The 17653-nt window shown below is 40.0% G+C and overlaps 1 protein-coding gene across 7 annotated transcripts in view; it reads right to left on the bottom strand.

Moving 5' to 3' along the window:
- Positions 1-17653, bottom strand: part of ACSL5 (acyl-CoA synthetase long chain family member 5) — a 50299-nt gene that overhangs the window by 13666 nt on the left and 18980 nt on the right. For 6 of the 7 annotated variants that reach the window (XM_012771630.2, XM_012771599.2, XM_076009791.1 and 3 more), the window contains 12 exons: positions 15277-15385; positions 11886-11950; positions 11615-11716; positions 10909-11008; positions 9743-9921; positions 8943-8975; positions 8804-8855; positions 7939-8012; positions 7532-7609; positions 5863-5997; positions 3338-3472; positions 2733-2828 (listed from right to left, as the gene is read on the bottom strand). In XM_012771630.2, coding sequence (XP_012627084.1) covers positions 2733-2828; positions 3338-3472; positions 5863-5997; positions 7532-7609; positions 7939-8012; positions 8804-8855; positions 8943-8975; positions 9743-9921; positions 10909-11008; positions 11615-11716; positions 11886-11950; positions 15277-15385 — 1158 coding nt within the window. The remainder of the gene's footprint in view (positions 1-2732; positions 2829-3337; positions 3473-5862; positions 5998-7531; positions 7610-7938; positions 8013-8803; positions 8856-8942; positions 8976-9742; positions 9922-10908; positions 11009-11614; positions 11717-11885; positions 11951-15276; positions 15386-17653) is intronic. The other variant, XM_076009792.1, reaches the window with a different exon arrangement.

Genomic DNA, 17653 nt, shown 5'->3' on the forward strand with positions numbered 1-17653 from the left:
AATATGCCGAAAAAAAAAAAAACCAAAAGGGTCAAGAAATAGACTAAAGTATAGAAATTTACATGAAAATGTGGCATTTCAAATTGGTGGGAAAATGTAAGTTATTCACTAAGTTATGTACAACTCAATGACAATTGAACTTGAAACTGAACAACAGAGTACCACTGAAGGAACTGAAGAAAAGGGAGGAGCATTTCTTTATTTAAGAGAAATAGCTCCAGCTATAGTATAGAACAGGGGTTGGCAAATTTTTCTGTACAAGGCAAGACAGCAAATATTTTTGGCTTCGTGACCCATCTGGTCTCTGTCTCAACAACTTAAATCTGCTAATGCAGAACAAAAACAGCTATAGGCCATATATAAATGAATGGGCATAACTGTGTTTCAGTAACATTTTTGTTATAAAAACGGGCAGCAGGCCATATTTGGCTTGTGCTGCAGTTTGCCAACTTCTGGTATAGAAGATAATCTTGTCTGGAGAGAGGCTGGTAACAGAAAACAAGTTAATAATAGGTGACTGCATTGGTGGGTGTGGCCTGTGATATGCAGAGTTGGTAGAGAGAGGAAGGCTTAGAGAAGACATTTCTGGGAGATGGGTAGCAACAGGACCTTCTGATCTATTGGTTTTGGAGGCTGAGGGAAAGGAAAGTATTAAAAATGGCCAAAAGGATGTTAATATGAAAGATGAGAAGACCTCTGGCCTTGGCATCCATTCAGAATCTTTTTTAATAGTGGTTGTATAGATAGGGGACATTCTCTGTGAGGACAAATCTGTGCCTGTTTTGTTCATGCTGTTCATGATTGGTTGAATGAATGAACCAGTTATCCATTCGGAGAAAAAAATGAGACTGTATCTGTGGCCAATCCCTTGGACAAATTCCAGATGGAGCTGAGACTTAAATGGAAAATGATAAGATTACCAGAAAATATGGGTGAAAACAGTCTATGACATATTGGGAATTAGAAAGTCCTGTCTAAGCAATTCAAAAACCACATAAAGAAGAAATTAATCAATTTGACCACAAAAACATTTGAAACATTTATATAGTCATACACAAGGCAAAAATGATGAGGCTAGGAAAAATACTTCTAATACAACAAAAGTTAACATTACAGAGTATCCCTAATTCAAATATCCAAAATCCAAAGTGCTCCAAAATCCAAAATGTTTTGAGCAAGGACATGCTGCTCAAAGGAAATGCTCATTGGGGCATTTTTGATTTTTGATTTTTTGGATTTGGAATGTTCAACCCATATAATGCAAATATCCCAAAATCTGAAAAAATCTAAAATTCAAAACACTCTAGTCCCAAGCATTTCTAATAAGGAATACTAAGCCTGTATTAATATATGAAGAACTCTTAGAAAGCAATATGAAAAAGAACCAAATTATCCCTTCCCCATTTTTCTTTAAGGAAGTAATAGAATAATTCATGGAAGAAATACATATGTCAATAAGCAATAGAAAGATGTTTGGTGTTAATAACAAAGCTGCAGTAAGACTTTTCATGTGTCTGACTGGCTAAGATTTAAATGACTGATAAAGTCTGTCACTGCCAAGAGTGTGGGCAAATGAGACCCTATGCATTTGTATCAATCAATCAATTAATGATTGATTACAACAGTGAAAAAATGATAAGCAACTCAAGTGTTCATAAATAGATTAGTTATTTGAGTACAGTTGAGCCTTGAACAACTTGGGTTTGAATTGTATGGGTTCACATATATGCAGATTTTCTTCTGCCTGTGAGACAAACAAGACCAATCCCTCTTCTTCCTCCTCCTCAGCCTACTCCACATGGAGATGATGAGGATGAAGACCTTTATGATGATCCACTTTAACTTAATGAATAGTAAATATTATTCTCTCTTCCTTAAGATTTTCTTAATAATATTTTCTTTTCTCTAGCTTACTTTATTATAAGAATACAGCATGGATAAGAGTACATATAACACAAAAATACATGTTAAAAGGATGGTTTATGTTATAGGTAAGTGTCTAGTCAACAACAGACTATTAGTAGTTAAGTTTTGAGAGAGTCAAAAGTTATACACAAATGTTCAACTGTGCAGGGAATTGGTGCCCCTAACCCCTGCTATTGTTCAAGGGTCAACTGTACATTGAATAAACTATTGCAAAACCATTAACATGATGCAGATCTTTATTTGAAAAGGAGCAATGTTGATGGGGCACTGCTTAAAAAGTGTTTTATTTATTTTTATTAATTTTTTTGTTTTTGTTTTAGATACAGGGTCTCGCTCTGTCACACAGGCTTGAATGCAGTGTCACAATCATAGCCCACTGCAGCCTCCAACTTGTAGCCTCAAGCAATCCTCCTGGTTCAACCTCCCAAGTAGCTGGGACTACAGGTACCATGCCTGGCTAATTTTTTTTTTTTTTTAGTAGAGACAGAGTCTTGTGATGTTGCCCAGGCTGGTCTCATACTCCTGACCCCAAGTGCTCCTCCTGCCTTGCCTCCCAAAGTGCTGGGATTACAGGTGTGAGCCATTGTGCCTGGCCTAACAAGTATTTAGAACACTGATTTTATTTATGTAGAGGTTTCTGTTCACAGATGCATAGAGAAGTGACTAGAAGGATATTTTCTTTGGATTTTGAGAATTTGGGTGACTTTTTCCTTGGTACTTTTTAGTTGTTTTCATTTTTATTTCAACAGTAAGATTTATTTGTGCAAAAGTAGAATAAGCTATCTTCGAAAAGGTGCTTGGCTTACCGCACATCCCATTGCTGCCCGGAGGAATGTCAAGACTGGAGAGGAGATGGGAGCAGCTCCAGTGACCATGATGCGAACCTTCCCACCCAGGTTGTCCTGTTCAATTGAAATAAGACTTGCTGAGACTTATTTTCTTGGCTTCAATTTCCCCCACTGTAAAATGGGTATATAGCTCAGTGATGTTGTGAAAATTAAACTTACGTTACTTCTTATATTAATTTACAAAGCACTTAGAATAGAGTCTGGCATAGTAGAAAGGCACTTAAAATGTTAGCTATTGTCCTCACCATCCATAGCTGGAAACAGAAGCTACATTTTTTAAAGTTCCTCATATACTCTGTATTCTTGGGCTCCTCTAATTACTTATAACCTCAACAGGAAATAAGAGAGAGTGCTAGATCCTAAATAAATCTGTTTTCTGCTTTTTGACTGATTTCCTTTAGTGGCAAAGTTGTACAAGAGGTATCTTAAAAGGTAAGTGGGGACAAAATCTGAAAGGATCTCCAATTAAAGTGTTGCTCAACCATCAGAGGAAAAGCAGAGTACACTGAGTCATGGACAGCCCAGATATTTACCTGGCTCAGTACAGGACCCACCCATCCTACCTGGATCTTTGCAAAGATGACCTTGTCCCAGAAACTGTCACGTCTGATGATACCCCTTTTCACTTCCTCGAATTTCCTGGCAATAGCCAAGTTCAGGAAGAACTTCTTCAAGGGTGTCTTGGCTTCATTTTGTACCTGCAGGGCGATAGCTCCTCTTAGTTGGAAACCTGTCAAAGATGCTCACCAAGGACATCAGTTAGTGAGCCAGATATGGAGCAGTCTAGCTTCATAAGAAGTGTCCCACACTGATGGGCTGGATTACTGAATAATGATGGACCCAGAGATTAATTATGGCCACACTCAGAATGAAGTGAGCTTAGTACACACGTACAGAACTCCAGCCCCTCCCCACATTCCTGGTTCTTGGCCAACAGCTTTGACAACTGAGATAAGCATGTCCTCAAATGGTGATCAAGAAGGACTACCTACAAAGTCACCTGGGGGTACTAAATTGGAAAAAAAAATCAGCTCAGTAGGTACCATCTCTAGGGCTTTGATTTAGTAGGTCAAAGAAGAGCCTAGGATCTGATTTTTTAAAACAAGGACCACCTCTTCCTCGCTGTCCCCCTATGATCCTTATACAACTAAACTTGGAGAATTACCACCTTTCGCTTTTAGCGATATCATACAAAATCCAACAGACTTTCCTACTTAGATTACTTCTCCCGTTTGGACTTAATTGTAACACCATTTTCTCACTGACTCTGGCCACACTATGATTCTACAATCCATCCACCACCCTCCTGCCAAAGGAGAGTTTTCCCGAGTGAAACTCAAAGAGAACTACCCTCGTAGTTCCAAAATTAAATTCTGAACTCCATATACTAGCTTTCAAGACTCTACCCTTCTGGAAGTCAGATTCTAGGCTATCAAAGTTATTTTCCCTTTCAAAATTTGAAGAATGCTTCTCTGGCCACCTTCCATGTTTATACTGTCATTTCTGGGCTTTGAGCCAACAAGGACTGCTCATCCTTACCTTCTAATATCAATTATGCTGACGATCGAGGCATCCTATTGTGCTGGTAACTATCATTTTACCAATAGCTCACCATCTCTCTCCAAGATCCACACTCAAATGCTTCCTACATTGTGCCACTCCTGATACCTCTCCCAACTATAAGAGATTTACTTTTCTTCAACATTCATAAGACTCACCCAAACAAGTCAATGATAAAGAGCTAGAATTAGAGACTTCTGCTAATAAAGTCCTTTATTTTAAAAATAAGTTCCATAAGTGAACTGTGTATTAAGTATTATAAAATAACTATCTCTCAAAAATGCAAAATGGTCCACTAACATGAACAAAAAATCGTAATAACAACCCAATCTAATAATTCCATAGCATGATGAGGAACTGTTAGAATTGTTAACAATTCTTCTAGAAACCAGGGCTTTTAATGTCCAGGGGTCACCTGTGTTCTAGAACACTACTTGCCCTATCACTGGAGCCCCAGTTTATAATCTGGTGAGAGTTCTAAGTGTGAAAGGCAATGTTAGAATCCCAGGGCTGGGGTCCAAAACATGCAAAGAATGGCCATGCGTTACTTCCAGGGCTGCAAGCCTGTAAAATTATGAGATGTCAGCCTGAGTTCAAATCCCAGATCCAATGGCTTCTGAGGGAAATTAGCCAATCTAAGACTTGGGTGAGAAATATACAAGATGAGGTTGGGACATCTTGTTGTGCCAGAAAGCAAGTAACCTATCAAAGATGACAGGGGTCACATCAAAAGGACGTTTTGAATTCATTAAGAATCAAGAAGAATGATTCAAATTAAACATACAAATATAAAAATTATGAGTTCCTAAAAATGCAAAGAAAAATACCTCATTGGCCGCTTTTGAAGATTGCTGAGGCCCTAATCCATTATTCTGGACATTGATCAATAAAGGGAAAGAATCAAACATTTGTCTTGCCTTTATGGAAGAATCTCAGCTAACGAATGCAAGAGCAATGACAGAATTAGAAAAATCACCATTTTGCAATCCTTAATGAAAAATACAGCAGTGATCAATGACAACTACAACTCCTATGTGAAAGTTTGATTCTGGCCCTACCCCTTATTAGATATGACCCTAGGAAAGTTACTTAACCTCTGAGGCCCAGTTTCCTCCTCATCGTTAGAGATAATAAGCGTGATCTTTCCATGTCTTTGTGAGGATTAAATGAGAGAATGCATCTGAAGTGTGTATCATGGGGCCTGGCACCTCAGCAAGAAGCTCGGTAACCAGGACACATTATGGAAGCAGAATGACAACTTCCTGGTAAGTCAGCTGGACTTTGAGAGGCTCCCCAAGTCTGAGTTCAGGTCCAGGTAATCTTATCCAGAGGAAAAGAGGTTTTATGTATAACGGCTTTTCATGGCTGGACTTGTAAACATGGATTTAAGTAGATACTTGTAGGGGTTTAGGGGTGGATGTGGAGCAAATTTCTTAGTGGTATATAGTCCCTAAGAGCCTTAGTGCAGGGCTAAGTCACAGACAGTCCCTTCCTCTCAGGGCCAGCCTGGTGGAAGCAAGGTTAGTACCTTATCATAGAGCCTGTTAAGGAGTCTCGGCACTGCGGGGAATACCGTGGGCTTCAGAGTCTTCATGTCATCAGGCAGCAACCGAATATCTCCTTGGAAGAACCCAACTCTTGCACCACAACTGTATATAGTAGCCTAAAAACAAAACCAAATAGCAGAGCTCAGAGCCAAAGGACCCCTTTGGGTGGAGGCTGTCTTGGACGGAATTGAGAAAGTGAGTTGAGGTCCAAGGGCACTATTCCCTATACAGCCCCCGCCTCCCAATTCAGGTACCCAGGAATGTGAGAGCCTCCCCTCAAGAAAGGATGGAAATTCATTTCTGTTGGGGTGACAGGACAAATAAGACAGATGATGAGCCTGTGGCCCTCCCAACCCCACAGCTCTGTGTGACAGTCTTCCTTTGTAAGACACCCTCCACCGAGAGCTTCAGCCCCACCCATTTATTAGGAAGCTTCCTTTGTAAGACACCCTCATTCGTTATGTAGCACTAAGAAAAAACACAGCCAATTAAAGTAGGACATGCCTTCGATTGTAAGGCCATCCCAATTTCATCAATGTTAAAAATATTTTTAAAAGGCTTATTAGAATTGATTTTTGGCCGGGTGCGGTGGCTCACGCCTGTAATCCTGGTTCTCTGGGAGGCTGAGGCAGGGGGATCATTTGAGTTCAGGAGTTCGTAACCAACCTGAGCAAGAGTGAGACCCCGTCTCTACTATAAATAGAAAGAAATTCATTGGCCAACTAATATATATAGAAAAAATTAGCTGGGCATGGTGGCGCATGCCTGTAGTCCCAGCTACCTGGGAGGCTAAGGCAGCAGGATTGCTTGAGCCCAAGAGTTTGAGGTTGCTGTGAGCTAGGCTGACGCCATGGCACTCACTCTAGCCTGGGCACCAATGTGAGACTCTGTCTCAAAAAAAAAAAAAATGATTTTTTATTAATCATATATCAACACTTGAGCCCAAGGAACTGAATCTTGCATTTTTTTGACATTTTAGGCATCAACTGTAGGCTGGTTGAAGAGGCATTTGGAGGAAGGGAAGCAGAGAGAGGACTTTCCAGTTTTACTATCTGTGTTTTTGAAAGGCTGATGCTGCTTTCAGTTCTCAGATCAGCCTCAGACTGGCTTGGAAAGCTTGGTGTCCACTCACACAAGGGCAGCCCTCCTCCGGCACACACGCCATGCTGACGGGACCACCTCACACGCTCAGGTGTGGTGCAAAAACACGTGTGGGGGACACATCTCACCTTACTTGGGTGCTTCTTCCCTGACCCTCTGTGGGGAACTTCCTTTTCTCTAACTCTAGGTCTTTTTCAAAAATTCTAACCAAAATAAAATGAAAAAGAAGACACAATGTTGCATGTGCCAGCTTAGAATTAAGGGGCAGATGGATAGAAAGTTCCTGGACGTGATCTCACTGGACCCACACAACCCTGTGAAGGCAGGAGCAAGTATTAGCCCCTTGGACACACACAAACTTAAAGAGGAAGGCTCCACAACAAGTTAGAGGTGAAGTCAGGATTAGGACTCAGATGAGCCAGGTCCCTGCCTGTGCCTCTCATGTTAGAGAAAGGACTGTAAATGTTGTGTAGCAGCCATGGAATAAACACGAGACTAGCAAGTCAAGACTCCCTTTTCACATACCTTCTACAAATGTAGAACACTCACCTGTACAATCCTCTCAAACATGTGAGCCAAGGGGAGGTAGGATATGGTCACATCATTGGGGCTGGGCACAAAATTATGCTATGGATCAGGAAACAAAGAGGAGACAATGTTGGATTAGTGCCAACTTTCTCTTCCAAAGGACATTTAAAAACTACCTTCTCAGGACTGGCACATACAGTTATGCAAGTGGTACACTGTGTAACTCTAAGAGTTGCCTTTAACTGTGTGAGTGTACAGATTTGCAGTGATCCTAAAAGACCAGGCTTGAAAATATACACTCCTCTGGACAAAGACCACATGAGGACTTAAACTTCTCTCCTACCCCATGCCTCTTCTAACTTCAAAAATAAAAATCTTGTGACAGATTCACAGTTTAATGAGATCCTCTTTTTCAATTGACCACTGACCTCCATACATTTGAGAAAACCAGCAACATCTGAAGCAATATTTTCATGGGTTATCATAGCTCCTTTGGGGTCACCTGTAGGAAATAAGAGGTGGAAAGAAAGATCCTTTATGTAGCTAATAGGTAGCCTTTGACCCTGAAAGAAGCAGCTAGATTCAATTGGTCCAGCTCCAGAGAGCCAAGAGCTTTTCCTGTCACTGTTTTTTGGATGGCATATGCCTCTATTTAGGAATAATTAATGCCCCCAGAGAGTCCACTGAATGCATCATTGGCCTTCTACTACCACATGAGACACAGCCATGATCTCAAATAGCAACACAGTGACAAAGAAAAATCCAAGTAACACCCCCCAACACCATGTGCTGTTTATGTGTGGAATTTCAAATCTACAAATATTACCTAGTAATATTGTTATAAACCTTATACACTTGGCATACTGGAGTGAATTTAACTATAGACCATCATGGGCCACATTCAAAACTATTAAGCGTCCTAAGAAATGGGTGGATGTAGGGTGGGGCTGAAGCTCTCGGTGGAGAACTATCATTGAGTTACCTTGACTGAATGAAATTATTCCAGTCGTGTCAAATTGAGAGAGCGGTAGGTTGGGGTGGGGGGGGGAGTTGACTTTTCAATGTCATCTTTAAGAACCCCAACATCCATAGCATGTAAACACCTTCCAGTGTACTCAGCTAAGTTTATTTACTTCTGCTAATGTTATTCTACTTGGGAATCCACACCCAGAAGTCTTAGGCTGTGGGCCCCTCAGATAGGGCTCAGTTGTAGGGTATATTCACCAGCCCACCAGTGGGCAAGGACACCAGCCATGCTCTTGGCTGACCAGGGACAGCTTCGTGGACACTGACCTGTGGTCCCACTGGTGAAGCAGATGATGCTCAGGTCTTCTGGTTTAGGAGGCTGGAGGGGAAACACAAGGGCTTAGTCTATCACCAACTTTGAGGGTTTACTATGGCAAAAGTCAAATTTGGGCGGAAGAAAACTTACCACAGGTTTACTGAAGTTCTCTTTGCCTAGATTCTACACGAACAGAAAACCAAGAAAAAAAGACATTACTTGAGATGGACAGACTATGCACCCCTCTGTTTTGCTTCTCCACGAAAATACCTCTATGGGAATATAATCAAAATTCCAACCTGGAGCAGACCCAGAAAACAATATTCAGGCACAGTGGAAGCCCTAGGGAAGTGCATAAGCTTTCTCTAGCACACCAGCCTAAAGAGGGCAGATCTCAAATATCTGAATTTACCATTATACTCTTAAGGTTCAGTCACCTAGGACCCTAACTAAATCTTTTGTGAATGATATGAATAGTTAACCATTCAGGATTTATCAAACCAGTCACACTCCTGAGCAATTTATATATATTAACTCATTTAACTCTTGTCAACACCTCTGTGAGGTAGGGGCTATTTTTATTCCCATTTTATGGATGGGCAAAGAGAGGTGTGCAGCAACTTGCCCAAGATCATCTAACTATTAGTAATAGATATGGAGCTGGAACATAAACCCAGGCAGCCTGGCTCTAGAATTATTACTAAACTCTGTTTATGCATTCTCTACTTAGAATCTCTATGCAGCCGGCCACATTACTTTGTCCTCCTCCGGCATGGGTTTCTGAGTTGTCCTGAGAAAGTTATTCTTAAGGCTTCACAGCACAGGTCTAATTCATTCCTCCCATGCCACCCCTGGAGAACAATAGCCCTGTGCTCTTGTATAGACGTCCTGCAAGTTGCCCATGGATTTGGATCAGCCTTCAAGCTGCAAGCTGAATTTCAGACCCATACCTCAGCATCAGATAGGGCTAAGATCTCAACTCCAGTCTTCTCCCCTCTTTGCTTCAGGTTGTCATCAAAGGGGTCCATGAGGATGACCATCTTCAGGCCTGGAATGAGGCCCTTCTCTACATTCCCTATCAGGACTGATGCCTTTTGGGGTGTATCACAGATCACTGTGGCGATATCAGCTGAAAGCAGAAATAGAGCCAGAGGTCACCCTCCTACTCTGCTACGCACTCCATTGCCTTGCAAGGAGGAAGAGATTTTTAAAAATTTCAAAGCTGGCAGGTCCCCAAAGGAGATTATGTCTGCAAATCAGATTTATAATGCTCAACCTGAAACATTCCATTGATAATAAATGAGCTTAATTGAAACAAAAGCACATAGTTTTCTTGCATGCTGCTAACACGCTTTATGGTTTATAAAGGAACCATAAAATTTCTTCTGCTTAAGAAAAGTCATCCAGATGATGTGTATAGACGATTGAGGTGTGGTCCTACCAACATGTTTTATTTTGATGAGAGGAGTAGGGCGCATAAGAGAAAGGAGGGAGCAAATGGGATTTTTAGCTGATAAGCATTTTATGATTCTAAATGTGATCCTTTGCTTTGATACTTGTTTGTACAAATAGAAAGCTTCTGATGTTATCTAGTGTTCAAATGGATCTACTGTCTTAATCTACCAGTTTCAAGACAGAAAGTTTCATCTTGGACCTGTGAAAGGACTGTACTTGCCCATTGAAATTGGACTTGTTTCTCTAACAATGACAATTTTTTCTACAGACTCACCATGGGCATTGACACATGCTGGTCAACTGTACTGACTTGGATTTACAAAGGTAGAAAATTAAATCTGTAGCTTCACTGTGATTTAGTCAAGTAAGCTCACTCTATGGTCTTTTATCCAAAGTGTTCAAAGTAAGTAGTCTTGTCTCTAAACTGTATTATTATACTATGTCGCCTGAAAGCATTTCATTGAAGCTTCTATCTGTGTATATCTCTGCATCATGGGCTTCTTGTAACTTCCCTGTAAATTATATCCTAAGTACTACAAGATCAGAAAGACTTAAGTGTTTTTTGGCCATAGCAATTCAAGTCCTCTAAAAGTAAGCAGAGACTGAGGAATTACTCAGCATTAAGAAAGAATCGAGTTCTAATGTACTAGCAATGTTTTACCTTTGTTGATAATATAAATGATGGCTTCTGCTCCCAAGGTGTCATACAGGGGGACGGCTACCATGGAGTATGTATAACAAGCCAACTCAGAGATGATCCACTGTACAGAGAGAAGTTCACGTAAGCATTGGAGAGCACTTTGAAGAGTGTTTGTTCAGTCATTCAGCCAACAGATGCTTATTTGGTAACTTTAACTTTTATATATATAAAAAAAAATCCCTGTGAGGCCAGAGTGAGTGTCACTGATAGGCCCAGAGACAACTCCAAAACAAAGGTAGACCAAAATACAAAGGTAGAAGGTGGTAAGTTTCATTCATATGAGGTATAGAAAGCATTAGGGTGCCTTAGGGAGGCAGAGATCACTTTCAAGGGTGAGGTCAAGGCTATTTGGAACTGCTTTGGGAAAAGTGAAGAAAACTGGGCAGGGCTTTAGAGGACTGGTAAGATTTGGTTGTGGAGACATAGGTAGGTAGGAAAGGGAGTGAATGAAAAAAGATAGGCTAGCATGACATCACCGTGTACATACACATGACGAGGTAGGTCAGAATCTGCCTAAGTCTTTCAAGCAGAAGAATAAGCAGTATGAGATACTGAACTAGCTTTGGCAAATCATTAGCAAGTGCCAGAATGCTGGATTAGGGGTGAGATTTAGAGGTCTTAAAATTAATCCTGATTCATTTCCCTTAGTTAGCTTCAACATAGTTACCTCTGGCCTATTCTGAGCAAAGATTCCAACAAATTGGTCTGGTGATGGCTTATATCCTTTATGTAGGAGACAGGAGCCTAGGTACTCTGCTCGGTCAGACACCTACAAAAGAGAGAGAGAGAGAAAGAGAAAGAGAGAGAGAGAGAGAGAGAGAGAGAGAGAGAGAGAAAGAGAGAAGGAGAGAGGTGTCAAAGCTCAAGTGAGACCAAATTAGCTCAGGATACTGCATTACCAAAAGAATCTTTCTAAAACAACCATGGGCCTGCCTTACCTGTTTATAGGACAGCCATTTGTAGGGCTGGTTTGGTTTTCTGTATCCCAAGCAGGGCCCATTTTCTAAAAACATAACATTAAAAGAAAATCAATTCCAGTTACAAATCCTTTGAGATTTTAGAGAAGGTAAAAAGAGATTAAGAAGAGGCAAAACATAAAAGATAAATCAAACAAGAATTTGAGCTTCTCTTATGTGTCCAAAGTCAGAGGAAATGCAAAGTCAGAAAGGACTAAGTTCTCAAAGTCTTATAAACTATGCTTGAAACGTTTAAGAAATGCTACAAAACAGGGGTGGTTTGGTGTTGGATATGTGACCTCCATGGTCACGTAGGCATTCAGAGAAAGCCATCCATATGGGCTAGCCCACGTAATATGACCAATGCAAATAGCCTGTATTGAATAATCTTGGATTGAGCTTCCCTATAATAGAAATATATGCTCATAAAAATGTAAGAAATCATCAAAATATGAATCATCAATCTCATCACACAAATATCATTAACACTGATATTTCCTTCTATAGTTCCTTTGGTTAGTTTTGTGGAGGTATATCCATTCCACATCTTTGAAATGAATATAATAATTTGGTGTCCCACTTCCTCTCCCAATTTGATATAATTATTTTCATGTTATTATGTCTTCTCTGTAGAGATTTCAATGGCTAATCCATGAAGGGCTGCACTGTAGTTGACTTTATCTCATTGTGGGTATTTAGATTGTTTCCAAGTTTGACACCTTAAATAATGCTATGATAAGTACTTTCAAATTGATAATTTCAAATTTAGAACATTTCTTAGAATAGAGTCCCTAAAATGAAATAAGTGGGTTGAAAGGGGGAAGGAAGGCTCAGAACAGTCGGGCTTTGGATACCTAGCACTACAACGCTTACTAGAGCCGATGTGACAATTCACTTTCCGCCCACCAGCAATTTGCCAAGTTTTATCAGACTCTGATAGACACTACACAGTGTCTCTTACAAATGTCTTCTGTTTCGATAGGTTTGAAAGTTAATAGTTTAGTCTAAGTTTCTTCAACAGCTAGTAAAGTGAGATTTATTCCCTTATTCATTAAGTTTTATTTATTTACTCTAATGAATGAATCATCTGCTCATGTACATTGCCCATTTATATGAGTGTCTTCTAAGATACCAAGGCTCATAAAAAACTACAAGAACATACACATGCACGCACGTACACACATATAAATTTGCCTTTCATATTTTTCCAATTTGTGTCTTACATTTGCAAACAGAAGAATTTAACTGTTGAACATCTAAACTATTCAGCTTTACTTAAAGTTAAAATAAATCTGGGAACATCTATATACTAGAGTAAATAGTCACCTCAGCTCGTAAAACTAAGCCACAGAAGTTGTGGTATCAGGCTGAGGAACAACCCTTAGTGGCTGAGAAGCCCCCACATCTAAGCCAGAATGAGGCTGAGTTGTAAGTAGACAAGCAGAAGGGAAGGAAATTTTACATAGAGGAGCTAGCCAAATTGCTGAGAGGAATTCAGGTCTTGCCAAAAGGAAGTATTCAGAGAGAGGGTTACTAGGAATTCAGAGGCAAATCAGTGAACTTCTAGACTACAGTCTAGAACAAAAAGGAAGGAAAGCAGGAAAGAGATAGCAACTCTGATTAAAGAGATATAAAAAATGAATGGGAAGGCTGTCCACAGGAAACATCAGTGCTTTTCTTCCTGTTGAAACAGCTGCGTGAAAACCCAAGAAGTAAAATCTTCTTTTACTTCTCCTTTGGGTGACTTTCCCCTAAGCATGGGATGACCCACCTTGTCAGATGGTAGGGAGCCAGTGCTGCCCCAGCATACAGGGCCTCGGGTGGTCTACCAAGGACTGAGATCATTGGTACTAACATGAATCGCTAATGATAGTTACCATTTATGGAATGCTTGCTCCATGCCAGGCACATTAACTCGTTCAGTCTTTCCAACTATTATCTTTCCCATTGTGCTAAGAATTATGAAGGCCTGACACAGCTTCTTCAAGCTCACCCAGTAAGTGGTAGAGCTCACAATGTGAAAGAAACTATTCTGCATTTCCTTATCACTTCCTGATTGATGAAAATGCTAGCAGAGGCTGGTGGCCAAGGAACAAGTCAAATAATTAGTCCAAAGGGGCAACAACTCTGATTTCATTAAACTCTGTGCCCTAATCACCTTCAGCCTGTTAGTCAAACTCCTGGCCACGCAACAGCCTAGCCTTTGATTAACTTATTCAACTCAGACCTTGTTAAATTCTAAGGTGTGGCCATTTTCAAAGAGCCCACCCATTAACAACTTTTTGGCAAAGCTGCTACCCTAAGCTAAGTAGAATTCAAACTCTGGTATACAGAATTCTCTAGAAGCTTTGTTAAAAATACAAAGCTTCCTGAGGATTTTTAGTTCTCACCATCTGGAAATTTGATTCAGTGAAACTAAGGTAGAGCCAGAGGATGTATATTTTAAGCAATAGCCCCAACTGATTCTCAACATAGCCAAACTACTGGCTAGGAGTTAAAAGGGTACATTAGTGCTGATATAGTCAACCCCCAATAAAACCAGAAGTGTCATTTTTCTATGGAAGTAGCCACACCAGATTTCTCATGCCTTACATGAGAAGCCATCTTAACCTTATTGCTTTAGTTTTAATTTAGCTTTGAAAAATATCCTAAATGAAGTATCTTATGTGCCACATAGAACATGGTTTGTTTTCATTTGCTATAAGCAAGTTAATTTTGAAAGAAAACCTGTGTGTCCAGTGTTGTCATCAATGATGCAATATACAAATATTAAGGCTGGATCTATTCAGAGGGAACTTATCAAAGCCCATTTGATAGTGTTTGAAGAAAGTCCAAAGTTAATTTCCTTCAGTGATAGTAAGAGTGGCAGCATGGGCCAGTAGTGTGGAATTGGAGTTAAGGACAAGGTAGGAAGTCAGCAGTCCTGACTGCTAATCCTGGCTCAGATTCCCTATCTGTAAATGCATGGAATTGCATTTGTGAAAATCATATTTCCAAACAAATGTGCTGCATTACAGAGTTAGTCAAAATACTGTTTTACACATTATTGTCTCCTTCACTCTTTAAAAACAACGTGGCAGGGAAGTTCTTGACTTAAATGAGAAACAGATTTAGAGAGGCAAAGTGGTTTGCACAGGGTCACACAGGTGGAAATGGAAGAACTGGAATTCACACTTAAGTCTGTCCCACATTGTTTCCAGGACCCATCCTGACACTGTGCTAATGTCTCCTCTACTTTGTATTGATATATTGTGAGTCTACTCAGACCACTGCATCCAAACAGCTGGGGTTTTAGGAGTGAGACAGGGAAGAAGGGGTGTGGAACAAAGTCCACCCCAGTCTTCTTCAGGCAAGGACAGACTGCCAGGCTTACCAGACACCATAAGTCCTCTTTGGAATATTTCATACATCGTCCTGGCATCCGAGTAGTAGTAATGTATGAGGTCATTGTTCTCCTGGCAAGGACCCCTCCGTGCTCCTCCCTAAGATACAAGACCAAGTTTAGGCCAAGTCCAAGTCTTCATACCCTTTCTGATACCTTTATGGATTGGATTGAAGAGAACACAAATACTGATTTTGAGGTTACAGGGATGTTCTTTTTGCCATTCAATCAATTGTTTAAACCTCAAACTTGTAGTATGTTCACATCATAGAAATTTTGAAAAATATAAAAGTATAAAAAAAGATTAAAAAATTGACCCGTAATACCACCACCCAGAGATTGTCATGGTTATGTATTTGATAACCCTCTTGGCATACATATACAGAGGACAGGTTATGTGTATCTTTTTTTTTTTTAAAGACATGGTCTCTGTCACCTGGTCAATGACCCAATCATAGTTCACTGTAACCTCTAATTCCTGGGCTCAAGCAATCTTCCTGCTCAGCCTTCTGAGTAGCTGAGACTATAGGTGCACACCACCACACCCATGTAATTTTTTATTGTTTACTTTTTGTAGAGACAGAGTCTTGCTATGTTGCCCAAGCTGGTCTCAAACTACTGCCTCAAGCAATCCTCTCGCATAGGCCTTGCAAAGTACTAGAATTACAGGCATGAGCCACTGCACCTGGACTATATGTATAGTTTTACATCTTTTTTTTATTATATCAAGTTTAAACTTCTATTGAATGCAAACTATTTGTTCTGTGTACTGTGTAAATACTGTAGATGTGAATTAAGACAAAATAGCTGCCCTTGAGCACCTCATTAACTAGGATTTTTGGAGTATAGGTGAATAATGAGGGAAAAAATACAAATATAATACTGTGCTATACATGCTGTAATAAAAATAAATACAGGATTTGGGAAACAAATGAAGCAATCATTTCTGTATTAAGCAGAATGGTTACAGGGAAGAAAATATATTTTAATAGAGACTTTGAAGATAATTAGGCATTTACCAAAAAGATGTGGTTTGGGTAGGGTAGAGAAGGAAAAAAAGGAATAATAATCTAGAGTGAAGGAATAGTGTAAAGGAAGGTATGGAGGCAAAATAACACAGTGCAGGGCCTGGTGGATAGCTAGAAAACAGGGTATTTGAGAAAGAAGGAATAGCTAGGGATTTATCTAGAAATGTCAAATGGAACTAAAGGATCAGGCCCCAGGATGGATCCTGGAGCTACACGAGCAGCTACTGGCCTGGTCCAGCCCTCATGAAAGTTGGTCTAGAGAGGAATGGGCACCAACTGAATAAGCATTCAAAAATGTAAATTACTAGCCAAGATAAGGGCTATGAAAGTATAGAGTAACACATGAGGCTATAACGAGGGATCTGACATCAGGAAAGATTTCCATGAGATGTCACAGTAAGACAAAATATCAAAAATAAAGTTCCTTATCTAGCGAAGGAAGATAGGGTCTTGCTGTTTGTGTACATGCGTGGGGTGAGGAAGAAGGAAGAATCAAGGATGATTTATATTTTTAACTTTAGGCAACAGGATAAGAAGAAATAACATGTAACAGAACAGAAAAGCGTGTGTGTGTGTTTGTGTGTGTGTGTAGGTGTGTGTGAAGGGAGAATATGTGCAATATAGAGATTTGCAGAGCTTGAGTATCACTGAGGTCAGAACTAGAAAGTCATATTTGAGTGTTTCAGCCTTTAGATACATTTTAAAGTTGTGAAAGTCTCAGCTGTGAGAATTTAGAGCAGGGATTGGCAGACTATAACCTGTAGGCTGAATCTGGCCCACCACTTGCTTTTATAAATAAAGTTTTATTGGAACACAGTCATGTTTATTTGTTTATAGATTGTCTGGTACTGTGCTTTCACTCTACAACAGTGGTGTAGAGTAGTTGCAACAGATCCCATAGGGTCCTCAAAACCAAAACTATTTACTGCCTGGCCTTTGCAGAACGTGTTTGCCAACCCCTGCTTTAAAGAAATCAAGACATACTAAGAATGAAACCTTAGGATGAGGAGAGGAAAGAATCTAAGTGGCAAAGGAAGATTGTTTAAAATTAGGAAGAAAACTCATTGAACACTATCATGAAAGGCAAAGGAGGAGTTTCGAGAAAGAAGTCTCAAGTCAATTGAGAAGAGGGCTTAAGGAAAAGTTTTTGAATTTAGAAATTAGGTTGATTCAGAGTGCTTTGGAGGATTTGGTCATGGTGAAAGGTCGGATCTCAGTGGGTTGAAGTTCAGAAAGAGGAAATCAACAGATGACTCTTAAAGAACTCTGGTGGGAAAGGGAAGGATTGAGAGGAGATTGAATACAATATAGCAGTGTAGGAAGGTGCCAATGAAAATTGA

Source organism: Microcebus murinus, chromosome 14 (assembly GCF_040939455.1).
Source record: "Microcebus murinus isolate Inina chromosome 14, M.murinus_Inina_mat1.0, whole genome shotgun sequence".
Classification (NCBI taxonomy): domain Eukaryota; kingdom Metazoa; phylum Chordata; class Mammalia; order Primates; family Cheirogaleidae; genus Microcebus; species Microcebus murinus.